Here is a 23204-nt window from a genome sequence, read left to right as displayed (position 1 = left end):
AAGCGAAGTCACTGCTGAAAGGTATTCAATTGGTTGCAAACCACTTTGGGAAGCCTAGAGGCTGTGAAATGTGCTTTATAAATGCATGTTCTTCCCCGGCACAGCTTGCTCATGCTAAATATAAAACAAGGACTCACTAAGACCGACTGCTGGGAAGACCTATTTTTAGACGTCTTTATGAGTCCAAACAGTTTTATACATAATAACCGCGTTGCGGGAACCCTGGGGCCCGGGCGCAATAAAAGCTATTTGTGGCTCAATATGTTGTCTCTTATTCTTAACTCATTCCTTCCCGGAACTCAAAACTGTGTATCCTTTGCTGCCTTCAGCTCCCGTTATGGAATCCTTATAGACTTCCTTTTTATACAATTTGCTTTTCCCTCCGAATCTCTTCCATATTCCTGCTGTCCTGCACTTTGACTATTGACCTTTCACCTAAGTTGCCCAGTTAGGGCAGCACGGTAGCGCAGTGGATAGTACTGCTGCCTCACGGCGCCGAGGACCCGGGTTCGATCCCGGCCCCAGGTCACTGTCCGTGTGAATTTGCACATTCTCCCCGTGTCTGCATGGGTCTCACCCCTACAATCCAAAGATGTGCAGGGTAGGTGGATTGGCCACGCTAAATTGCCCCTTATTTGGAAACATTTTAAGAAGTAAAAAAAAGGTTCCCAGTTAGAACAAACAGAGGTGAAGGGATCCCAAATTCCCAATTCTACAGTCCTCCCAAGCGACGCAAACACACAGTAGCACGAACAGGAGTTGCGAAATTCGATCAACGATATTACTGCCAAATGACACGGAGATTCATTTTGTTATTTAACTCAGTGCATTCGTTATTTTATTTTTAGAAATTGTTAATGAATTCATCTGGATTCACATACACATCAATTATTGAACTACATTGAGACAGATGTAGTAAATTTATTTATCGAGAGCAAGTTCAGCCCAGTTGCAACGGCCACACAGGTTTATCGTTGTATTTTTAAGTTTGAAACATTTCCTTCCACACTAATGGTGTTGGGAGATAGTTCATGGACATCAGAAGCCCTTTCAGTATCTCACTCTAAGTGTCCTTTCTTTGTGTGGGAGCCTGGTAGTCAGCAGGCTTTTCAACTTAAGTATTGCTGGAAAAAATTCATGCTGTGGAAGGTTTTCAGTTTACCTTCATCAGGATAGATGCAAGAACACCCCATTTCAAAGGTAAAAAAGTCCAGATATTGCGCCTCTAAACAGATACGGGACAATACTTCCCTGGTGCATTTTCCATGGCAAAGTCTCGACCAGAGTGTATTTGTCAACAAATCGGAATCCATTACTCATGCAGCATGGCTGGTTTAGCACAGTGGGCTAAATAGCTGGCTTGTAATGCAGAACAAGGCAGCAGCGCGGGTTCAATTCCCGTACCAGCCTCCCTGAACAGACGCCGGAATATGGCAACTAGGGGCTTTTCACAGTAACTTCATTGAAGCCTACCTGTGACATAAGTGATTATTATCATTATTATTGACCCCTTTGAAATTTGGCATTCTTGTGTCTGTCCTGATAGGTGCGATACAAAAAACTGTGACACCTTCTTATTTCAGCAATACACAAGCTTCTCAATCTATTGAAGCATTAACACCAACCACAAAACCTACACCTGCATGCATTTCCCAACAGGGATAGAGACCATGGTTATTCTCTTCCCCCCTACGCCCCATTCCCTAGCCCAGGCAACAGAGGCCAGTTGTAGGCATCTCTGCCACTGTGACAGCTGACGCAGCAGATCGGAAGGGTGCAATCTGGGGTCTTCTTGTTTCTTTAGCTCACAGGTTTTAAAGGGTGGGTGGGGGGGGGGGGGGGGGGTTAGACAGCTGATCTGTTGAATCTTCAGTAGAGATCTTAAGTACAAGTAAACCACAAACATGCAGCAACTTCCTCACAAACAATTCCTGTCGTTTAACGCAAGCTTCAAGAGGTGCGCGTCACGACTTGAGTTTGATCGCCTCATTGCTTCCTGTGAAATGTCTGGAGCAGTTTGGGGCTTCAGGCTAAACCGTGAATAGTCACACGATGAAACATTATTTGTCGAGCAAATAAAATTGTATCAGGTGAGATGGGTTTCAGCTGATTTCCTCTGGTGTTGAAGCTAAGAATGGCAGCAAGTCACTCTTGGTCTTTTGACTTCTAAAGTGGTCAGGATGAAGCTTCAGGAATGGTGTCACTGCGGCGTGACTGCTAACACGATGATCGTCTTCAATGAGAGTACAGTGCTGGGGTTCGCTGTGGATTCTGACACTATGTTAGACCGGTAATTAGTCAAAGAGGACATGTGAGATGGGCAATAGATCAACGGGCACTGCAGATCATTGCCTGCACACTGTTCAATTGCCTTTTATACAGTACTCCCAATCAGTAAGCAGATAAACTCGCAGTTAGTTCTACCATCAAGCTCAGGTATGCAGACATATCCTAGGTCCCAAAGGACATTTTAAATATATTGATTTGTAGAACATTCCTTATAAGAATATATTACACTCCCTTGACAGCTGAAATGTACAGATATTTACAGGATGCTTTGCAACATGTCAGCCAAGCGTTCGTTGAAATATAAATAAAAATTGCTTTAAAAATGTAGCGGAGATAAGTCTGGTATGGCTATGGTTTGACGGAAAATTTCAGGGGTCTATCCGAAAGGCCAACAGCTTTTCCGAGTGCATGTTGTTCAGAGTGCGGAGGTCTGGCAGTTTCAAAAGCAGCTTAGTGAAGCGCGTGGCCTCGTTGGGGTAATTCTTCATTATCAGTGCTCGCAGGACTCGGATGAGCGTTTCTTGGAGCTGTTCCACCGAGGTGACGTTCTCGATTCCAGAACGATCTGAGAGCATAAAGAGAATGGAGACAGGATGGTTAAGTCGGATCAAGCAGCATTGAAAGTTATCGGCATGAAAAGCGATTGGAGAGCAGGCAAGTTCACCGTTCACTCCCTAAACTGACGGCAAACTCGTCTTTTTTTTTAAATAGTCCCCCCTTCCCCTTCCCAAAACGGAGCGAGGAAGTGTAGAAGAGCAAGCCAAACCTGCCCTCACCCCTGAGAATTGCTGCTTATTCAGGAAAAGAACACAATGAGCTGAGTGTTCAGGCCCCGCCAGTATTCCAACCTCGCTCCTGCCGATCAGAAAGAATCCTGCAGAGAGAAGGTGGCGTCACAAGTCCAACAACACCTCCAGACCCCGATTAACGTGGTTGAGGAGTACATTAAAGGGGGGGGGAGAGAGAGAGAGACTATCTGTGTGGAGTTTGCACTTTCTCCTGTGTCTGCGTGGGTTTCCTCCGGGTGCCCCAGTTCCCTCCCACAATCCGAAGATGTGCAGGTTAGGTGGACTGGTCATGCACTAAATGCCCCTTCGGGTGGAGTTGCAGGACTAGGACAGGGAATAGGACAGGGAATTGGGCCTAGATAGGGTGCTCTTTTGAAGGTTCAGTGCCAACCCAATGGGGCCCCTTCTGCACTGTAGGGATTCTATGGGAGGCTGGTAGACAGCAAGGAGCCAGTCATGCTGACCCCGGGGGTCCTTGAAGGCGTGAACAGTGCAGCGATAGTGTCCAGCATTGACAAACAGTGGAAATGGCAGGAAGGCAGGGCAGAGAGCGAGGGAGAGAGACAATAGAAAACACCCTCCTGGCATAGCCATCTCAGAAGATCATGGGGCATGGTTGCCAAGGACAACTGGGCTGCCAGCTGACCTCAAGGTAGGCAGCTAGGCCTCTGGTTTTGCTGAGGAACTATGCAAATCAAGTGCTTTGTGATCTCTCACTCTGCCGCGTGAATATTCGAACAGCGGTCACAGTAATGGCCATGGATGTGAGTTTAAATTAGGCCCTGCACTTGAGTTGACCCACCTCTGCTCCCATCCCCACAGTCGCTAATTAGTCACCAAAACCGTCACCACATCAATCAACTGGCTGGCCCCGTGAAGCTGGGGCCTTATTCCTGCTACCACAACCCCCGGTGGAGTGGTCGAGGGAGAATGCAGCCCAACAAATTCTGAGACCTAGTCAACATGCTGTGTGTTAGGACGAGCTGACAGGAACATGGGGCTGCTGGTCTTTGTGGTAAACTGAGCTAGTTAAGGAGCGTGAAACCTGCTAACAACAGTCATGTTTTCTATATTTTCTGGGTTCAGCTGTACACTAGACATCAGGGAATCTCCCCATCCAGTTGTTGTTCCCAGACATGCTGACAAAGTTACTGCTGGCATGGAGGCAAAACATCAATACAGGGCTTGTCTGCAGGCCCAAGGGGGTTAAGCAAACCCACAGTGCGCTGAGCTGCTCAAACCATATTTGACATAACTCTCAGCTGGGGCGCCAAGGCAACCATTATAATTAATTGGCTTCCGGGCCCATTCTACAAGTTGCATCAAATCAGCCAAGATTCAGGACTGGTTCCGCTCGCCCTTGGAAAGAGAACCTCAACCTCCAGTACCTGACCACCCCCCTGACCACCCCCCCCCCCCCCCCCCCCCCCAGTCCTTACCTGCAGAGACCAGCACAACGGCAGTGAACAGACCCAGCTCTTCCTCACTGAGGTGCAAGGAGCTCAGTTTCTCGCTGAAGTCGAACATGGAGTTGAGCAGATCTCCCATCCTCATGCCCCGCAGCTCTTCGATGGAGTATGTGGTTCCACTGATAAATGTGACGGTCTGCTCCTTCATGTTGAACAGCGATGCAAACCTCACCATCAGGACCTGCCGTGCAAATGGGTCAAAGCAATCATATGTAAGTGCCCTTCAGAAGTGGGCTTTTCCTGCAGCGAACGTACACTACAAATTACACTGCAGATATACATTGCAAATACATAAATGTACCCCAGTCTCGGTGAAAACACAATTTGTCTTCCTGATGATTCAGCATGCTTGCGAGTTGTTTCACGTATGAGAAATTGCTTCTGACTTCGTCAAATCAAAATGAGTTCTTAAGGGCAACAAGGTGGCGCAGTGGTTAGCATTGCTGCCTGACGGCGCTGAGGTCCCGGGTTCGATCCCAGCTCTGGGACACTGTCCGTGTGGAGTTTGCACATTCTCCCCATGTTTGTGTGGGTTTCGCCCCCACAACCCAAAGATGTGCAGGGTAGGTGGACTGGCCATGCTAAATTGCCCCTTAATTAGAAAAAATGAATTGGGTACTCTAAATTTTTTTTTTAATGGTTTCTTAATTAACGGGGGCGATTTAACGGCCTCGTCACACCAGATTTGGTGTTGCGACGAGGCCATTGAATCTCACGAGGTTCATGATGCTCGAGACGTCTCGCGAGATTCAACCGAACCTCACGAAACATTGCGATCTGGATCTTGTTCGCATTGGGCGAGATCCAGATCAGTATTTTTTAAATAGTCTCATTTAAATATGAAGGCGCCGGATTCTCTGGGTTCCCAGAAACTAATGGCCTCCCCAGAGAGGCCTCGACCTCACCGTTTAGTACAGGTTCACACAAATGTGGACCAGGGATAACGGCAGCTGGGAAGTTTCCCAGGCTATTGGAGACCTCTGGGTGGTCAGGACAGGGCAGGGTGGCACCCTGGCTTTCCCTCTGGCATGCAGGAACCTCCATGCCCATAAAGGGGGAAAGGTGGGGGGGGGGGGGGGGGGGGGGGGGGTGAGGGGTGGGTATGCAGGGGCCTGAAAATTGGGGAACACTCAGCAACTTCATAGCAGGGTGCCCTTTCAAAATGGCGGCCAGATCTCGGCGGAGCCGATCCTGCCGGCGAGTTCAGCTCCCCATCGCTGAAAAAGATTCTAAATGTGGGTTTGACCAGGGAGAAACTCCGCAAGGCCCCAAAAAATGACTGAGTGTGGGTGATTAACGGTGTGGATCGCACCCAAAAGGCCGGTGGGAAAGACAGCCCCAAGATCACCCAAAATGACACTTAAGAGATTTTTTGGATAAATCACGCCAATAAATTCTGAGATCGAGTCAATATGTTGTGTGCTACTTTTTTGTCACCAAACTTTTATGTCCCCACCTTCATTTTTTCCCATTGGTGTGAGGAGGCAACACCTAGACTTTCATGAGTTCTTTTACCCTCCTTCCCCATTGGAATCTCCCTTGCCTGCATCCTAAAAACTCACTAAATGGAGACTGGTGGTCAAACCCTGAGCCCTGCCGCCTATGTGTTAACACAGGGATGGGAGGAGGAGTGGACCATGTGGGTTGGCGAGTCTGCCCCGCCATTCAATACAATCATGGCTGATCTAGGGTCAGCCTCAAATGTATTCAATGATGCAGCATGCACAACCCTCTGGGGTAGAGAATTCCTAAGATTCACAACCATTTGATGGAAGAAATTTCTCCTCGTCTCAGTCCTAAATGGGGCCCTTATCCTGCGGCTGTGCACCCCCCCACCCCCCCCCCCCCCCCCACCCCTGCCCCACGTTATAGACTTCCCAACCAGTGGCAATAATCCCTCAGCGTCCACCCTATCAAGCCCCATCAGAATCTTGTATGTTTCAACGAGATTGCCCTTCATTTATATAAACTCCAAAGAACATAGGCACAATTTAATAAGCTGGGCCACCTGCGGACTGAGTTTTTTTTTAAACTTAAATTTAGAGTACCCAATTCATTTTTTCCAATTCAGGGGCAATTTAGCATGGCCAATCCACCTAGCCTGCACATTTTTTGGGTTGTGGGGGAGAAACCCACACAAACACGGGGAGAATGTGCAAACTCCACATGGACAGTGACCCAGAGCCGGGATCGAACCTGGGACCTCAGCGCCATGAGGCAGCAGTGCTAACCCACTGCGCCCTGGACTGAGTTATTATAGCAACATTTCTTCATAACTGTTGCAGACCAGATTCCAGTGGTGTCCAGTTAACCCTTGGCCATGCAGTGTACCAACATCACATTTATACTGTGTGTGCCTGATACAAGTACAGGCAACACGGATTCAGAATTACTCCAAACCCGCAGCGTTTTAGACATTCATTCCACCCAAAAGAACAAATTAAATTCAAGTTCTAGCCCCAAAACTGAATGGACTCAAAACCTGACCCTGCTAAATTTTTTGCCATTGCATTTACTCCACCCAAGAGTACAGACATAATCATCTAGTAGGTTGCATGTAAATTAACTAATTTTTGCTCTCCCAAGTTTAGTAATGAACTTTGGAATTAACCCAACTTCTGATATTTAACTTTTCACAATTAGGTATTGCGTGTGCCTCAAAAGCAGATCCTCTAATCCCGTGATTTACCTCAAACGCTCCAGCTTTCAGCAGGATGACCTGGTCATGCTGGGACAGGTCCTTGAACCCCGGAATAAGTTTTGCAAACTCGACCACTTCTTTGACAGCTGGTGTGAAACTCAAGGAGAAATCCTCCCAGATCTGTTGTACTGATCGATTGCCTTCTACATGTGGCTGTATGTTCATCGGACAGGCCTGAAGAGAGAGAGAGAGAGAGAAAAAAATGTGACTTTTAATTAATCTCTTTTTTTTATTTTCCCCTCCCGATCACTTGGGCTCACTTCTTTGAATGTTTGCTCAACCAGTGTGGGCAACCAACCAGCAGCAAGACCCCGCTGCCTAGCTAAAAGAAACCAACAACAATGTGAGCAAGGACAGCGAGTGTCGTGTTTCTCAGTTCTGGGAAACTCTCCCTCCAAGCTGCTCGTTCATTACTTGGTTAGCTGGCAGACTGGGTCACCAATGGCAATCTGCTCAGGGTGTTCAGAAAGGTGAAGCCAGCCCTGTGGGTGCCCTACCACTGAGCTGATGCAAACACCCTCCAGGGACAAAGTCAGCTCAATGATTAGCAAAATAGAGAACGTTCTCTATGGCACCCCTTGTAATTCCTGTATGACGGGGCAGCATAAGAGAAATAGCACATTCCTTAACATTTAAATAACAGAGGAATGACATTCAAGTGACCGTACAATCTACTTTAGATCTTGATGTCAATGTTTATATGATTATGCTAATCAAACAATTTATCAAAACTCAACAAATTAACATATTGTGGTTTTCTATTAATTGCTCTTGAATCTAAATAATGGTGATTTTTAAGCTCTTTTTTTCTCCCAAACCACCTTTTTATTCAGAAAATCGATTCGATTAGAGAACCATAGAATCCCAGAAAGAGGCCAGTTGGCCCATCGAGTCTGCACTGACTCTCTGAAAGACCACTCTACCTCGGCCCAATCCTCTATCCTATCCCCGTAACCTCGCCTAACCTACACATCTCTGGACACTTAAGGGGCAATTTAATCGTGGCCAATCCACCTAACCTGCACATCTTTGGACTGTGGGAGGAATCCAGAGCACCCGGAGGAAACCCACGCAGACATGGGGAGAATGTGTAAACTCCCCACAGACACTCAAGACCAGAATCGAACCCAGGTCCCTGGCACTGTGAGGCAGCAGTGCTAACCACTGTGCAAATACTTAGTTTATTAGTATTTCATTGGGAAAATAATTTATTATCTGCAAACATATTTAATGGGGTTCCTGTTCAGAGGAATCTGATCAGGTGGCTGCCATGTTTCACAAAATTAGACACAGGTTGGGCAATACCGTACCAGAATAACACTGTTTACTCCTTTCCATGGGCAGGTCCTCCCATTGTCAGTCTCTATCTCGGCATTGGCAGTGTACGCGTTTCTAGTGTGTAATTTTTGTCCATTGGTCTGATTTTGGTAATGTCCACTGATGTGCCCATTAGTGTGACCGTTGGAGAAGGAAGATGGGTAACACATATTCTTCAGTCCACCATTATTGGTTTTGTGGAAGATATTGTTCTCCTGATGATAGATGGTGTTCATTCCGTTGACGTGGTACCCGTTCAGGCAGCAATTGGCATTGTGGTTCGTCAGTTCGATGTTGTGTCGGCAGGCAGCAGTCGTTTGCTTTAACTTGTCATGGGCATAGGTAAAGGTCTCTTTATGTGCCCTGGAAATAGTGTAGATGACTTCTTCCATTGAGGCTTCGGTGCTGGGACAGTATAACTGCTGGGGGTTGTGTTGCTGCTGGGGATGGAGGCTGGGGGATGACTGTTCCTGCTGTGGTGGTTGGACAGGACCTGCCAGAGGTGGCTGGAGTTGCCAGTTCTGCTGCTGGGGCTGGATTTCATTTTGTAGCTCTCCATTCAGCTGATTGTTCACCATATTATTCATGGCACTTTGCATCTCCGCCAACATTCTTTGCTTCTCTCGCTTGGGAATGCGCCCGAAGCGCACCGCTAATTGGGAAGGAAGGCAACACGTTACCCTTAATTCAACTTGTTTCTGCAACCATTCAAGACATCACACACTTTAAAAAAAATAATTCATAGGATGTGGACATCACAGGCTGGGCCAGCATTTGTTGCCTAATTGCCTTTGATCGGAGTGGTTTGCTGGGGCATTTCAGAGGGCATTTAACAGTCAACCACATTGCTGTGGATCTGGAGTCACAAGTAGGTCAGAACAGGTAGGGACGGCAGATTTCCTTTCCTAAAGGGCATTGGTGAGCCAGATGGCTCCAATCGACAATGGTTAAATGTCTTGATTTGACTTTTAATTCACACTACACCATCTGCCATGGCGGGATTCGAACCGTGGTCCCCAGAACATTACCCTGGGTCTCTGGATAATTAGTCCAGTGAGAATACCACTGGGCCACCACCTTCCCACCTGGCAGTTGTGTTGCCTGGGTTAAATCCAGACATTCCAACACCTCATGACACACAGATACTCATCCAGTCCATTAGATGGGAAACTACATTCAATCTAGTAGTGATCTGCGCTACCTTAAAGGAGCGAATAAGGACAATGCCTATCAGCTCAGCTTGAGACCACCGTAAGATGCATCTAGAAGCAGGTGCTTCTCAATGTGGTGGCAATAAATACAGGTAGGCGATTTTAATGGAAAGGCAATGATGCAATTAAAGTTATATTTTCAACTTAAATGTCTGGACACTGTTGGCCAATGTGTTGCTTTCTCGCCATCCATTCCTTGGCTCCGTCAAATGTGAAACAGGAGAAGGAAAAAGAGACTTACCGTCCCTGGACATGCCGACAGCAAGACACTTCTTAAAGCGGCATTGCTGGCAACGATTCCTGTTGATTCGCATGATGGTGCAGTTCTCGTTCTTGAGGCACTTCTTATACTGGATGTTCTGCTGAATGCTCCGCCTGAAGAAGCCCTGCAATGGGGGAAAAAATACCGTGTGACTCAACATCAACCAAAACAACACGTTTAGCTGACCAGCCAATGAATACCGAGGCGATTTTCAGTAAGAAACCTTGGTGAAGGGCCAATGCCCAAATTGCAGGACACCAACAAGATTTGCAAGAGCAAGGGGGAAAACAAATCAAACCAAGAAGCACTGGTTAAGTGGCAGCGCATTTGGGCTTTCAGGACAATGGAAGTATTGCAGCACTCAACTGGGCCCAGAGGCTTCGGGACATGGGTTCGAATCCCACCATGATAATTGGTAAAAATCAAATTCAATTAATAAATTCTCAGTAGGGCAGCACGTGGCGCAGTGGGTTAGCCCTGCTGCCTCATGGCGCCGAGGTCCCAGGTTCAATCCCAACTCTGGGTCACTGTCCGTGTGGAGTTTGCACATTCTCCCCGTGTTTGCGTGGGTTTCGCCCCCACAACCCAAAGATGTGCAGAGTAGGTGGATTGGTCACGCTAAATTGCCCCTTAATTGGAAAAAATGAATTGGGTACTCTAAATTTAAAAGAATAAATTTTAAAAATAAATATATTCTCACTAATGGTGACCATGACAACCAACACCAATTGTTGTAAATACCCATTGGTTCACTGATGCCCACATGCCATGCAAGAAAAATAGGTTATTCACTTGTGTCACTGACCTACATTGATTCCTGGTTAAACAATGTCTTGATTTTAACATTTCCATCCTTATTTCAAATCCCTCCATGGCCTCAACCCTCCCTATCTCTGTAATCTCCTCCAGTCCCACATTCCTCCGAGATATCGGTGCTCCTCTAACTCAGCATTTTTAACATCCCCAATTACAATCACGCTATTATTGGTGACATTGTTTTCAGCTGTCTAGGCCGAGGCCTTAAGCTCTGGAATGTTCTCCCTATACCTCTCCCCCTTGCCTGCCTCCTCTAAGGTACTCACTAAAAACTTACCTCTTCAACCAAGTTTTTGGCCATTTTGCCTCATATTTCTTTATGTGGCTTGGTGTCTCAATTTGTTTTATAACGCTCCTGTGAAGCACTTTGGAATGTTTTATTATGTTAAAGGTGCTACATAAACGTAAATCATTGCTGTTGTCATGCAGGGAATCACAGACAAAAGTGACCAATCCTGTCCTCGTTTCAGATCTCCACGTGAATACCTTTCAGTGGTGTTCTGTGGATCAAGGGTAGGGATTGGAACTCTGGCAGACTTGATCCCTTCTTGGTCCCAGAGACCATGAAACCAATGGCAATGTCCAGCCCCAGCTGAGGTCAGATTAAAGCTAGAAATGTCTTTGAATGGCAGAGGAATGTCTTACACAATGTCTTTGCTAACTAAGCCATTCAGAAACATACTGTGTACCTGTGTAAACACAGGCCACGTCTGTGCATATGCATGCATTTACATAGTTGCACGCGTGGATGCATACTGGTATGGTCTTCTCCTGTAACTTACCTTGCAACCTTCACAGGCATGTACTCCATAATGGAAACCAGAGGCTACATCCCCACACACTTTACACAGCAGAATCATTCCACTGATTTCTAGATGAAAGAAGAACAAATAGAAATGATGAGAGGTTTTGTCAAATTGTAAACAGCCTATTACATATTCATCTTTAGAGAACTGTCAACAGCCAATGCCTTCAAGCAGTGTCAAGGTGAGAACATGGGCTCGCAATGAAGGTGTGACTTCACTGTCCTGGTACAAAGTGGAACGTGGCCACATAGACCAAGGGTGAGGGCCAGGTTTGAATCCTTGACCTGTGTTGTTAGCTGATCTCTGATGGACTGGCTGTTGGGTTATTACAATTGATCGCAATGACTCCTAGATTAAGGAAACCAGCATTTTCTTCTCCTGATTGCTATCCAGTGACCTCTACTGGAAAACACGCATGCACAAGCAGGATGCAAGTCCCACCCCTCCACGATTAACTGGCTTGCCAACTTGCAATCTAGGTTTGTATACTTAAGAATTAAATCTTGGGCAAGGTGCAGTGTGAGACCAGCAACATTGGAAGAGACCCCAGCATAGGTCAGCATCCACTGACGAGATGAGAATGTGGTTGAAGGTAAGAGGGAGAAGATTTCCCTGGTAAATCATCAACCATTCTACCGTTGAAGCCCAAGCCTCACGGTCAGATAATGGAAATGAATTAACATTGATTCAAGAAACGTGATTAGCTCTGGCAGCTTCAGCTTCTGTTAAGCATATTTATACATCTCTCCTGATAGGGAGATGGGCTTCCAATCAAAATCATTCACCCCAGGGGTGTTAGTTAGGGTAGATAATTTTCCAACTTGTCAGATTTGGAAATCCAACACCATCCTCCAGCCTCCCGGCTGACACCTAGGATGCGGTGTATAGCGAATCACTCTGGATAGATCCCATTCTGTTTAACAAGGAACAGCGCACTCTATCCCTACCCAAGCTGTTCCCCTCCAGCAGAAAGACGGTGGATCTCCAATAGGTCAGCTCCTGACCCTGGACATATTTTCAAATTCTTCTCTTAGACAAAAACTTTTTGAAACTATTAATTTCCAAAAAATACTTTAAAATTCGATTTCAGCAGAAGATGCATCGGGAAAGATGTTAAAGCGTTTATGATGGGGTCATTCAGCTTTCAGTACCTCTTCTTGATTAACCGGAATTTTATTTTTACAACTTGCATTGTAAACCAATTGATAGCAAACATAGAATTTACAGAGCAGAAGGAGGCCATTCGGCCCATCGAGACTGCACCGGCTCTTGGAAAGAGCACCCTACCCAAGGTCAACACCTCCACCCGATCCCCATAACCCAGTAACCCCACCCAACACTAAGGGCAATTTTGAACACTAAGGGCAATTTATCATGGCCAATCCACCTAACCTGCACATCTTTGGACTGTGGGAGGAAACCGGAGCACCCGGAGGAAACCCACGCACACACGGGGAAGATGTGCAAACTCCGCACAGACAGTGACCCAAGCCGGAATCGAACCTGGGACCCTGGAGCTGTGAAGCAATTGTGCTATCCACAATGCTACCGTGTTGCCCTTCATGTGAAAGAATATCTCAGAGCATTTTACAGGAGGCTGAGCAGCAGGTAAAGGAGAAACTGAAAGTAAACTCAAGAGGTAGGCTTCTTTTGGAGGGGCAGCACAGTGGTCAGCACTGCTGCCTCACAGCGCCAGGGACCTGGGTTCAATTCCGGCCTCGCGTGACTGGAGTTTGCACTTTCTCCCTGTGTCTCCCTGGATTTCCTTTGGGTGCCCGCTTTCCTCCCACATCCAGAGATGTCCAGGTTAGGTGGATTGACCGTGCAAAATAGCCCTTTAGTGTCCAAAGATGTGAGGTTAACTGGGGTTATGGGGAAAGGGCGGGGAAGTGGGCCTAGGTGGGGTGCTCTTTCAGAGGGTTGGTGCAGACTCGATGGGCTGAATGGCCTCATTCTGCATTGTAGGGATTCTATGGAAATGATCTGGGAGTGCTTCAAAAAGCAGGCAAGCCTCCAGAAATATATTACTCTTTATCAATCTGTGGTCAATTTAAGAGTTACTTTTTTGTTGGAGGGAAAAGGAGAGGCTATGCCACTCAATGATGTCAAACAGAAGGAGGAAAAAGACATTGGGATTACTTACTGGTGATTCCAGAGCTACTCTTTGAGGTGGAAATGTTGGTTCCCTCTTCTGTGGAAAGCTTCAGATTGCTGAAGGGCCCAATGGTTGGACAATCCTCGCCGGATCCCGTCGAGTTACTTATGTAGTGTTTGCCATCCTGGGAGCCAGCGGTGTTGGGTGACGGTGGCAATGGAGAACATGATTGGGACACAGACTGGAAACTACTATTGGAGTTATCACTATACAACAGTACTGGACTCGAAGAGGTGCTGTTTGGTCCAATATAGGTGATCACTCCACCTGTAACAGAAGGACAGGATGATAAACATATAGTACTTGAGTTTGAGTTTTTAAAAACATGATAGTACTTGCCCAATATGCTCAAATCTAATTGGTCCAAGAAAAGAAAATATGCTGGATTTCATACTCTGGCCATCAAATAAGCAAGATATCAGGCTCATCTGCGATGCCTCCTGAGGCTGAAAAGCCTTCTACCACTCATTGCTCTTGCATGTTTATACTTAGTTCTCCTGTAGCGTGGTTCACAAGATAATAATAGTTTATTGTCACAAGTAGGCTTCAATGAAGTTATTGTGAAAAGCCCCTAGTCGCCACATTCCGGTGCCTGTTCGGGGAGGCTGGTACGGGAATTGAACCCGCGCTGCTGCCTTGTTCTGTATTACAAGCCAGCTATTTAGCCCAGTGTGCTAAACCAGCCCCTAAACCAGCCTAGATTCAACGCTGCTTACACTATTAAAACTGCCTCCCTTAACACCACAAAAGTATCTCAGAGGAGCCATGAACCTGAATGTAGAAGGGCTGGGGAGCCAGAGGACAGATGTTGCTGTTCCAGAACCTGAACTTCGGAACCACTAAAACAAAACATCAAAGCAGCAGATCATGGCCAACATGGGCAAGAGGTCCCAGAATGCCCAGTGCCCGGGGAACCATGCCCCACCAAGAAGTCAACACCCCCAGGGGAAGGGAAAAAGAACAAAAGTAGGCCAAAATAAAATTGGAAATCGCAACTGACTTCCATTCATTGAAGACAGGGCAGGAACACCTGAAACTTGCCCCCGGGGGAAAACAACATAGAGCAAACATTTGCATGAATACTCCCTTCATTGAATGGGAGTGCACTGGCAGTCAAATCAACTGTGGTATCAAGTTTACAGCTTTTGTTTTTAAACCAACCCAACCAAAAAAAAAGCACCAAATTGAAATATCAGAATGTCCTTGTCACAGTCATCTCTGTCTGTACTGTGTCCTGTTACTATTCTGCTAAACTGAAGAAAAGTAAAAATCAGTATTGACTCAGATGTACTGCAGATACTGCAAATGTGAAAACAAAAACAGGAAGAAAAGCTTCCATTATTTAGCAGGTCAAGTAACATCTGAAAAACAGAAATCAGTAAATTCACATTTGAGACCCAATCTGCCTGCAGATGCTGCCCTGACCTGCTTTGTGTTTTCTGTTGACTGTAATGAGGTTTACCTCCTCCTCCTCCTCCCCCCCGCCCCACCACCGCCACCACCACCCAACTCTCCACTCCCTACCCATTGTAGGATTCTGCTGATCTCTCATTGCTACAACATTCCAGCCTATTATAGCTCAGGAACCCAGTGACTGAACTGGAGCTTTATTATGCTTCGCAGTGCCAAGGCATACATGTTTACAGTTTCACCATTGGGATTGCTGCCAACTGTTTGAGGCTCATTTGCTGCAAAACAGAATTGCAGCAAACCATTTTATAGGGCACACCATAAAACTGGGTTTGGTTGCAAACTTGGGTATTTGAGGTTTGTGCAAAGCTCAACCTGTCTGCTGCTAAAATAAATCTCTTCCATGCCTGCGTTACGTCCAAGCTCCAATTATTCCTGGTTGGTACCCTCCCCAAACCCGAACTTATCCAAACTGCGATCCAACTCTCACTAAATCCCCTTCATCCATTATAGCTGTGCTCTGTGACCTACTTTGATTCTCCCTCTGGCAACGCCTCAATTTTTGACTTATCATTGTTGTTTTCATATCTGTCAATCGTCTCACCCATTCCTATAACCATAACCTTCTCCAGCCTTACATTTTGTTTATGATTCTGGCCTCTTGAACAGCCTTGATTTTCAGCATTGACTCCTGAGGTGTCCTTCAGCCGCTTAAACCTTTAAACTCTGGAATTCCTTTCCTAAACCACCTCTCAACATCTTTCCGACTTTAAGGCACCCCTTAACTATCTCTTTGACTAAGCTTTTGGTCATCTAACCTAGTATTCTCATATCTGACTCAGTGCCAAATGTTGTTTCATTGCCATCCACTACATTCAAAGGCACTATATAAATGCAAGTTGTTGTTTGTATGGGGTTGACTACTCAGTACTATCAAAATGTTCTTTTTCCACGGGATGCAGTGGTTAACTAGAGGCATTACCGAACTACCTCATCAGCAGTTCAATATTCAGGGACCTTTCAGTGAAAGGAAATACCTCCTACTGTGTTTTAAGGTGACCGGGAGGATTCACACTGCTATGAAGAACAGAATTGTGATCATCACAGAATTCGATCATACTGTGCAGAAGGCTGCCATTCAGCCCATCACGTCTGCACCAACCCTTCAAAAGAGCACCCTACCTCAGCCCACTCCCCCGGCCTATCTGGAACCCCATAACCCCACTTAACCTGCACATCTTTAGACACTAAGGGGCAATTTAACATGGTCAATCCACCTAACCTGCATATCTTCGGACTGTGGGAGGAAACCGGAGCACCCGGAGGAAACCCACACAGGCACGAGGAGAAAATGCAAACACCACACAGTCACCCAAGGCCAGGTGGCATGGTGGCACAGTGGTTAGCGCTGCTGCCTCACCGTGCCAGAGACCCGGGCTCAATTCCAAAGCTGGGTGACTGTGTGGAGTTTGCACAGTCTCCCCATGTCTTCGTGGATTTCCTCCAAGCACTCTGGTCCAAAGATGTGCAGGTTAGGTGGATTGGCCATGATAAAATTTCCCCTTAGTGTCCAGGGATGTGCAGGTTAGGTGGGGTTACGGGGTTAGGGCGGGGGAGTGGGCCTAGGTAGGGTGCTCTTCCAGAGTATCAGTGCAGGCTCAATGGACCAAATGGCCCCTTTCTGCACTGTAGGGATTCTATGACTTCCATGACTTCTACAAACTCGGGTCCCTGGTGCTGTGAGGCTATAGTGCTAACTACTGAACCACCGTGCCGCCCCATAACCCACAATCTCCGATATGCCAGCCTCATTCCTCCTTAAAGTGGGTTCACATGGCTACAGCATTGAATCTAGAGCCAGAGTAAATAGGTCAAACAATTGGTCACCACCCTGAGTAAAACCCCACTCAAACCACCCAACGGCCTTCAGAAAATGGCCAGGGGAAATCATCAATCCAGCCCAGATTAATTGAACTCAGAAAAATGACGTTGGACAAGATCTAATTTGTCAACAGTTAGTGTTTAACATTGATGCTGCAATATCTTGTGCTGGACTTAAATACCATTGCACCTTTTGGAATGACCAGCTTGAAATATCTGTCACGATCTTTTGATTGTACTGAAGCATTTTGGGTGCAACAAGCCGTATGCAGAAAACCTGAATATTATTGCACTTTCTGTGACCATTTTGAAATGTTTATCAAATTCTTTCAGATATTGTACAAATAAAGTACATTTATTTTTACAAAAAGAAATCTTGAGCTGGATTATGGTTACACAGATGCAAACAGCCATGTCTGCATAGTCATTCATCAAAGGTGACCTTAACTAGCAGTGTCAGTCAGCTATTTGACCACACGGGGCATCACTGTCAAGGTCGATCCCAATTTTAACCCAACGTCCACGTATTAATCCTCCTGCACAAGATTATTTTTCTTCCTCTGAAGTCAACTGCTCCTCAAAAGGACCGTGTTGTTGCATTTACACCTCATTGTAACCTGTACCACCTGGCTATCCCTATCTCTCGCTCCCAGTGACTCAAAATGCACCAAAAGTCGAATTTACAGAAGGGACATGATGGAAAATGTTTACAACTTGGGAAGATGAGGCGCTGGGGAAATGTACTCTTCCAAATACGTTTTGGATTGCCTATTAATAATTAAACGTTGAGGGCAGCACGGTGGCGCAGTGGGTTAGCCCTGCTGCCTCACGGCGCCGAGATCCCAGGTTCGATCGCGGCTCTGGGTCACTGTCCATGTGGAGTTTGCACATTCTCCCCGTGTTTGCGTGGGTTTCGCCCCCACAACCCAAAGATGTGCAGGCTAGGTCGATTGGCCATGCTACAAAATGCCCCTTAATTGGAAAAAATGAATTGGGTCCTCTAAATTTATTTTTTTTAAATAATTAAACGTTGCGCATCCAGCCATCCTGGAATTGGGGGGGGGGGGCACTCATGTTTGCAAAGAAAACCTCTCCCCCCCCCCGTTGTGTTTGTTTCATGTCAGTTTCCATTCAGCAGGACGCGCATTAGAGAGAGAGGCATAGAGAGAGAGAGGAAACATCGCTGCGCTCTCCCGCACCCAGTGAATGAAGGTTATTCCTGAGGCGGGGATATTAATAGAATTTGTGGGGGTTGAGTCACGGGCAGATCCACGTGTTGGCCGCAACTCGCGTGTCTCAGCAACGGGACCACCCCGCCCCCGCACGTGTCGGCCCAGCCAAAGCGGGGGAGGAAGGAGGCCAGCGGGAGCTGGGTCACCTCCTGCTCACAGATGTTGCTAAAACAGCCGTCACGTGTACAATTCCAGGAAATGTACGTGTGTCATTTCAACCTGGAGAGAGGGGGGAGGGGTCTCTGAATTTCTCACCACCCTACCCCACTCCCTGAATTTCCCCCCACTCCCTGAATTCCCAACCCTCTCCCTGAATTCCCCCCACTCCCTGAATTCCCACCCCACTCCCTGAATTCCCCTCCCCACTCCCTGAATTTCCCCCCACTCCCTGAATCCCCCCACTCCTTGAATTCCCCCCCACTCCCTGAATTTCCCCCCTCCCTGAATTCCCCCCCCCACTCCCTGAATTCTCCTCCCCTGAATTCCCCCCCACTCCCTGAATGCCACCCCACTCCCTGAATTCCACCCCACTCCGAGGACATCCTTTCCAGAAAAAAACACCTGTTTTGCAGCCAGATTCTGGAAGGATTGAGTGAACCCAAGTGCAGAGTGTTGGGACCACCAGCCAGCAAACCCCATCTCATCCCCCCAAACACTACCTTTCCCCACCCCCAATCTCATCTCCCCTCACCCCCATCTCATCTCCCCCACCTCCACCTCATCTCCGCCCACCCCACCTCATCTCCCCTACCCCCACCTCATCTCCCCCTACCCCCCACCCCCATCTCATGTCTCCCCCCACCCCCCATCTCATCTCCCCCACCCCATCTCATCTCCCCCCACCTCTATCTCGTCTCCCACCCCCATCTCATCTCCCCGCACCCCATCATATCTCCCCCCCCCCCCTCCAGCCAGCCATCCCATCTCCCTCACCCCCTTGACCTAGATGTTGTTATTTTTACTCCAGTGCTGTTTCAGGCAGTCATCCCAGCAGAGGTCCCCCTCCCCCCCCCCCCATCCACCATCACACGCCCAGCGGGGCGTAGACAGGGATCCTGGCCGAGGAGGCTGAGCCTCAACTTCCAGCTTGGAGAAAATAACACTGGTGAAAGCACATTCCCCGCCCCCTGACCTGGATTTACTGCTGCATCACCGCCACCCCCGCCCCCAGTTAACTGTCCAGGCACCGGACTCTCTGCTCCGCATTGGACTCACAAACATGTCCCTGTTCATGTGCTCCGGGTACGTGGGTCGCGGTGCAGTGCGGCGCAAGAGACCCATTTGATTTCTGTCTCCTGTCAGTTTCAGTGAAACGTCTGTTACCGCAAAACGTGTCTTTGGTATTTTAAATGAACTCCCGCAACCGAAGACAAAACAGGAAGTGATTTTCATTTTTTTTTTAAACTGCACATTTTAAATGCACATTAACGATCCCCCCCCCCCTTCCGCGCTGGGATTTTGCCTCATCCCCCCCCCAACCACCCACAACAGGCTTTACGAATGACAAGTGGCCATCTCCTCAATGAAACTCATCCAAAGCTCGACTGTGGCATCAGATAACATTAGCTCTTGTTTTTCTCTCTCTCTCTATCCACATATGCTGCCAGATCTGCGGAGTTCATCCAGCATTTTCTGTGTTTATTTATTACAGCACATTTACAGTCAGGTGGATCACACTGGGGGGGGGGGGGGGGGCACACCATAAATTGAATTGAGCTTTCCTTATTTTGGGAGAGGACTGAACTATGAATATTTATCGCGAATTCTAAAACGTATAAAATATAATTACCTAACCCAGTGGGTTTGCTCACTAAATTCTACTTAAGTCTGATATTTCTTTCTAGCAACGAGCAAGCTAACTGAAAAATCTAATCTCCATAAGGTTCCTGGTAAACTGGGGAGAAAATAAGTTTGAATTCACTTCCTATATCCCACACGCTAAAAGGCGTGGTTTATTTAATCCAATTCCCCCAGTGTCAATCCGAAATGCTTCAGTAGGTTATTTGACCTCTGTATCTTTTTGTTTTAAAAAAAAAGGCATTTAATAGTTTCGTGAAAACACCGCATGACTGCTGTCCTGACAACAGAAAAAATGTATCACAGATCTCAGAGAGGCACTGAGAGTGTCTTTTGTAAGAGTGAGGGGGGGGGGGGGCAGTTCTGTGTGTCCCCCCCCCCCCCCCCCGTCTCTTCAGCTGACATTACGTCAGTATCTGGTCAGACTTGCTGGAGAGATGCTGCCCACTCCCTCTTATGTACACTTGTGAGATTGAATGGGCGGGAAGAGGAGGAGCAACATACACAAGGTACAACACATGGCTAGGGTGCAACGTCCATGTGAGTTTCTGCAAAAATAACTTGCGCCTCACTCAGACTGTGACCTACTTCTGTGGGACTTGGAAAAAACAACGGTGGGGGGGGGGGGGGGGGGGGTGCAGGGCTCACTACAGTCCCATCCCAGTGGCACTAGCACCGAGCTAATCACGTCCTAAAAAAAAACACAGTATCAATCAGATAGCACAATTCAAGATCAGGAGGAAACTGAACCAACCGTGGAGGCAAGACACACACTACACTACAGTACAATATCCCAGTAATACTAACACAGAAACGTCAGTCAAACGAACGCAAAATAGCTCCTCTGCGACGTATAAAAATGCGAGGTCCCTATTAATAGCAGGTCCTGCTGGCAGAAGTTAGCTCACACATAGGTATACAGCCGGCTGTTTTAAGTAGAAATTGTCATGCTAGGAATTGGGCGAGATAATGCTGATACAGGCCAGCACATCTCGTACCGTTTGTAGACAGACATCGAGGAATTGTAACCATAGAGACAGACCACTACAGTGAATTGAAAATATCAATTCTCATCTGACCCCAGTCGCTGACTCGAATACAATTAAGTCATCTTATCGGCAAGCCCCGCTTCAAACGGACATGCTATTAAAACACATGCATTACAATTGCGTGTGTCAAAATGGTGTTTTGAAAGACTGATTTCCAATACTTCAGTAGCAGAGCAGGCCTTTTGACACACATTTTAAAAATCATGCTATGCATCTTTCTTTTTAAGAAAATGGTATTCCCCGCCCCCCCCCCCCCCCCCCCCCCCCCTCTCATACCTGTGTTGTTGGGATCCATAGCTGCCTTCCTTCAGGATTTCTGTTTACCGCTACTGAACAAACTATTTCTAACTGGCGTGCCAAACTGCTGGACGGTTTGCCAGCAGCGTTTTTGGTTTGGTCTATCTGGCCGCTCCGTCTTGCGATGCTGGGAAGGAGTTGTTGAGTTGCTGTTTTGAGCCAGGAGTTGCTGCTTGCCAGTGCAATTCTCTCCCTCTGCCGAGTTGGGAAAATCTCGCAGCCCCCCAGTAGCAGTGAAGGCAGCCCTCACTTCCCCGAACGGGGCAGGGAGAGGGGGTTCTATTTCAGGCAGCCTCTTCTGCCAGGTCGGTCCTCCGCAAGAGATGCGCTTGAAAAACAAAAAAACTCTGCCCCTTGCAGCACGGGTAGAGGGTGCTCTCTGCGAATCCCCCTCTAACAGGGCAGCCCAGCTACCGGCTCCCACTGCAACAAATGTGCACTGACACAACAGGAAGAGTTACTTGGAAGCGAGCGAGAGCCACACTGCGGTGAATCTGGGCCGAGCAGCAGATGAGACGGGCTCTGTGATTGGTGGCAGTTATTGTTTCCAATACTTTGATTGAAACCCAAAGATTAGGCAGAGTGCAGGGTGCTGTGATTGGCTCATCTTTAGCTTTCGTCGAATAGTATGCCCACTGGCACTAGTGTTGCAGAAGTAAAAGGTAAATATACATCTTCCAACCCTAAAATGCCCAATCTTTGTAACGTAATCCTTTTGTAAACCAACACTTTCGGGGTTTTTTCCCCCACCCTTGCACGATACAGTGAAAAAATAAACTTATTTCATCTGTTGGCGTTACAGAACGAGTAGAACAAGAAACAAAATAAATGCAGCACGTTTTGAGCAGATTCCTTACTGATATAACCAGCAACATTCTGCAGCTGTTGTGCATACATACATACAATTTACAGTGCAGAAGGAGGCCATTCAGCCCATCGAGTCTGCACCGACCCTTGGAAAGAGCACCCTACTTAAGCCCACACTTCCAACCTATCCCAGTAACCCCACCTACCTTTTTGGACACTAAGGGGCAATTTAGCATGGCCACTCCACCTAACCTGCACATCTTTGGACTGTGGGAGGAAACCGGAGCATCCGCAGGAAACCCATGCAGACACAAGGAGTACGCAGACTCCGCCCCGACAGTGACCTGAGGGTGCTGGATAAACTCAGCAGGTTTGAACTCAGAGGGAAAATAGCTAGTTTTTTAAAAATTTGGGTCTTCCATATTTACTTTAAAATTATTACTCATATTGATGTACCCAAGGCTATCTTTTCATAGAATCCCTACAGTAGAAGGAAGCCATTCAGCCCATCGCATCTGCACCGACCCTCTGAAAGAGCACCCTACCTAGGCCCACTCCCCCACCCCCATAACTGTAACCCCAGTTATCTTGCTCATTCTTTGAAGGCTAATGGCCAATTTAGCATGACTAATCCACCTAACTTGCAAATCTTTAGACTGTGGGAGGAAACCCACGCAGACACAGGGAGAATGAATAAACTCTGCACAGACAGTCACCCGAGACTGGAATTTAACCTGGGTCCCTGGGGCTTTGAGGCAGCAGTGATAACCGCTGTGCCACCCTGTTGGTGCTGCACCATGTTGGTGCAAAGCCATTGATGCTAAGGAATGGTTATTGTGAATCTAACACTGATCTAAAGTAGATTGGCACCTCGGATTGGGACGGACTCCTTTCTTTAATGATAAATGAGTGATAGG

At 47.2% G+C, this 23204-nt stretch overlaps 1 protein-coding gene across 1 annotated transcript; it reads right to left on the bottom strand.

The window, feature by feature from the left end:
• Window positions 1–807: 807 nt before the first annotated feature.
• Window positions 808–21936, bottom strand: nr1d1 (nuclear receptor subfamily 1, group d, member 1). Its single transcript, XM_072487370.1, has 8 exons — window positions 21460–21936; window positions 13803–14081; window positions 11636–11724; window positions 10017–10161; window positions 8558–9216; window positions 7236–7421; window positions 4517–4727; window positions 808–2854 (listed from the first exon to the last, which is right to left on the bottom strand). Exons 1-8 carry the CDS (start codon window positions 21476–21478, stop codon window positions 2658–2660), a joined length of 1785 nt encoding a protein of 594 aa, XP_072343471.1. The 5' UTR covers window positions 21479–21936; the 3' UTR covers window positions 808–2657.
• Window positions 21937–23204: the final 1268 nt, after the last annotated feature.

This window comes from Scyliorhinus torazame, chromosome 21 (assembly GCF_047496885.1).
Source record: "Scyliorhinus torazame isolate Kashiwa2021f chromosome 21, sScyTor2.1, whole genome shotgun sequence".
NCBI lineage: Eukaryota > Metazoa > Chordata > Chondrichthyes > Carcharhiniformes > Scyliorhinidae > Scyliorhinus > Scyliorhinus torazame.
This window is presented reverse-complemented; position numbering and strand designations above follow the sequence as displayed.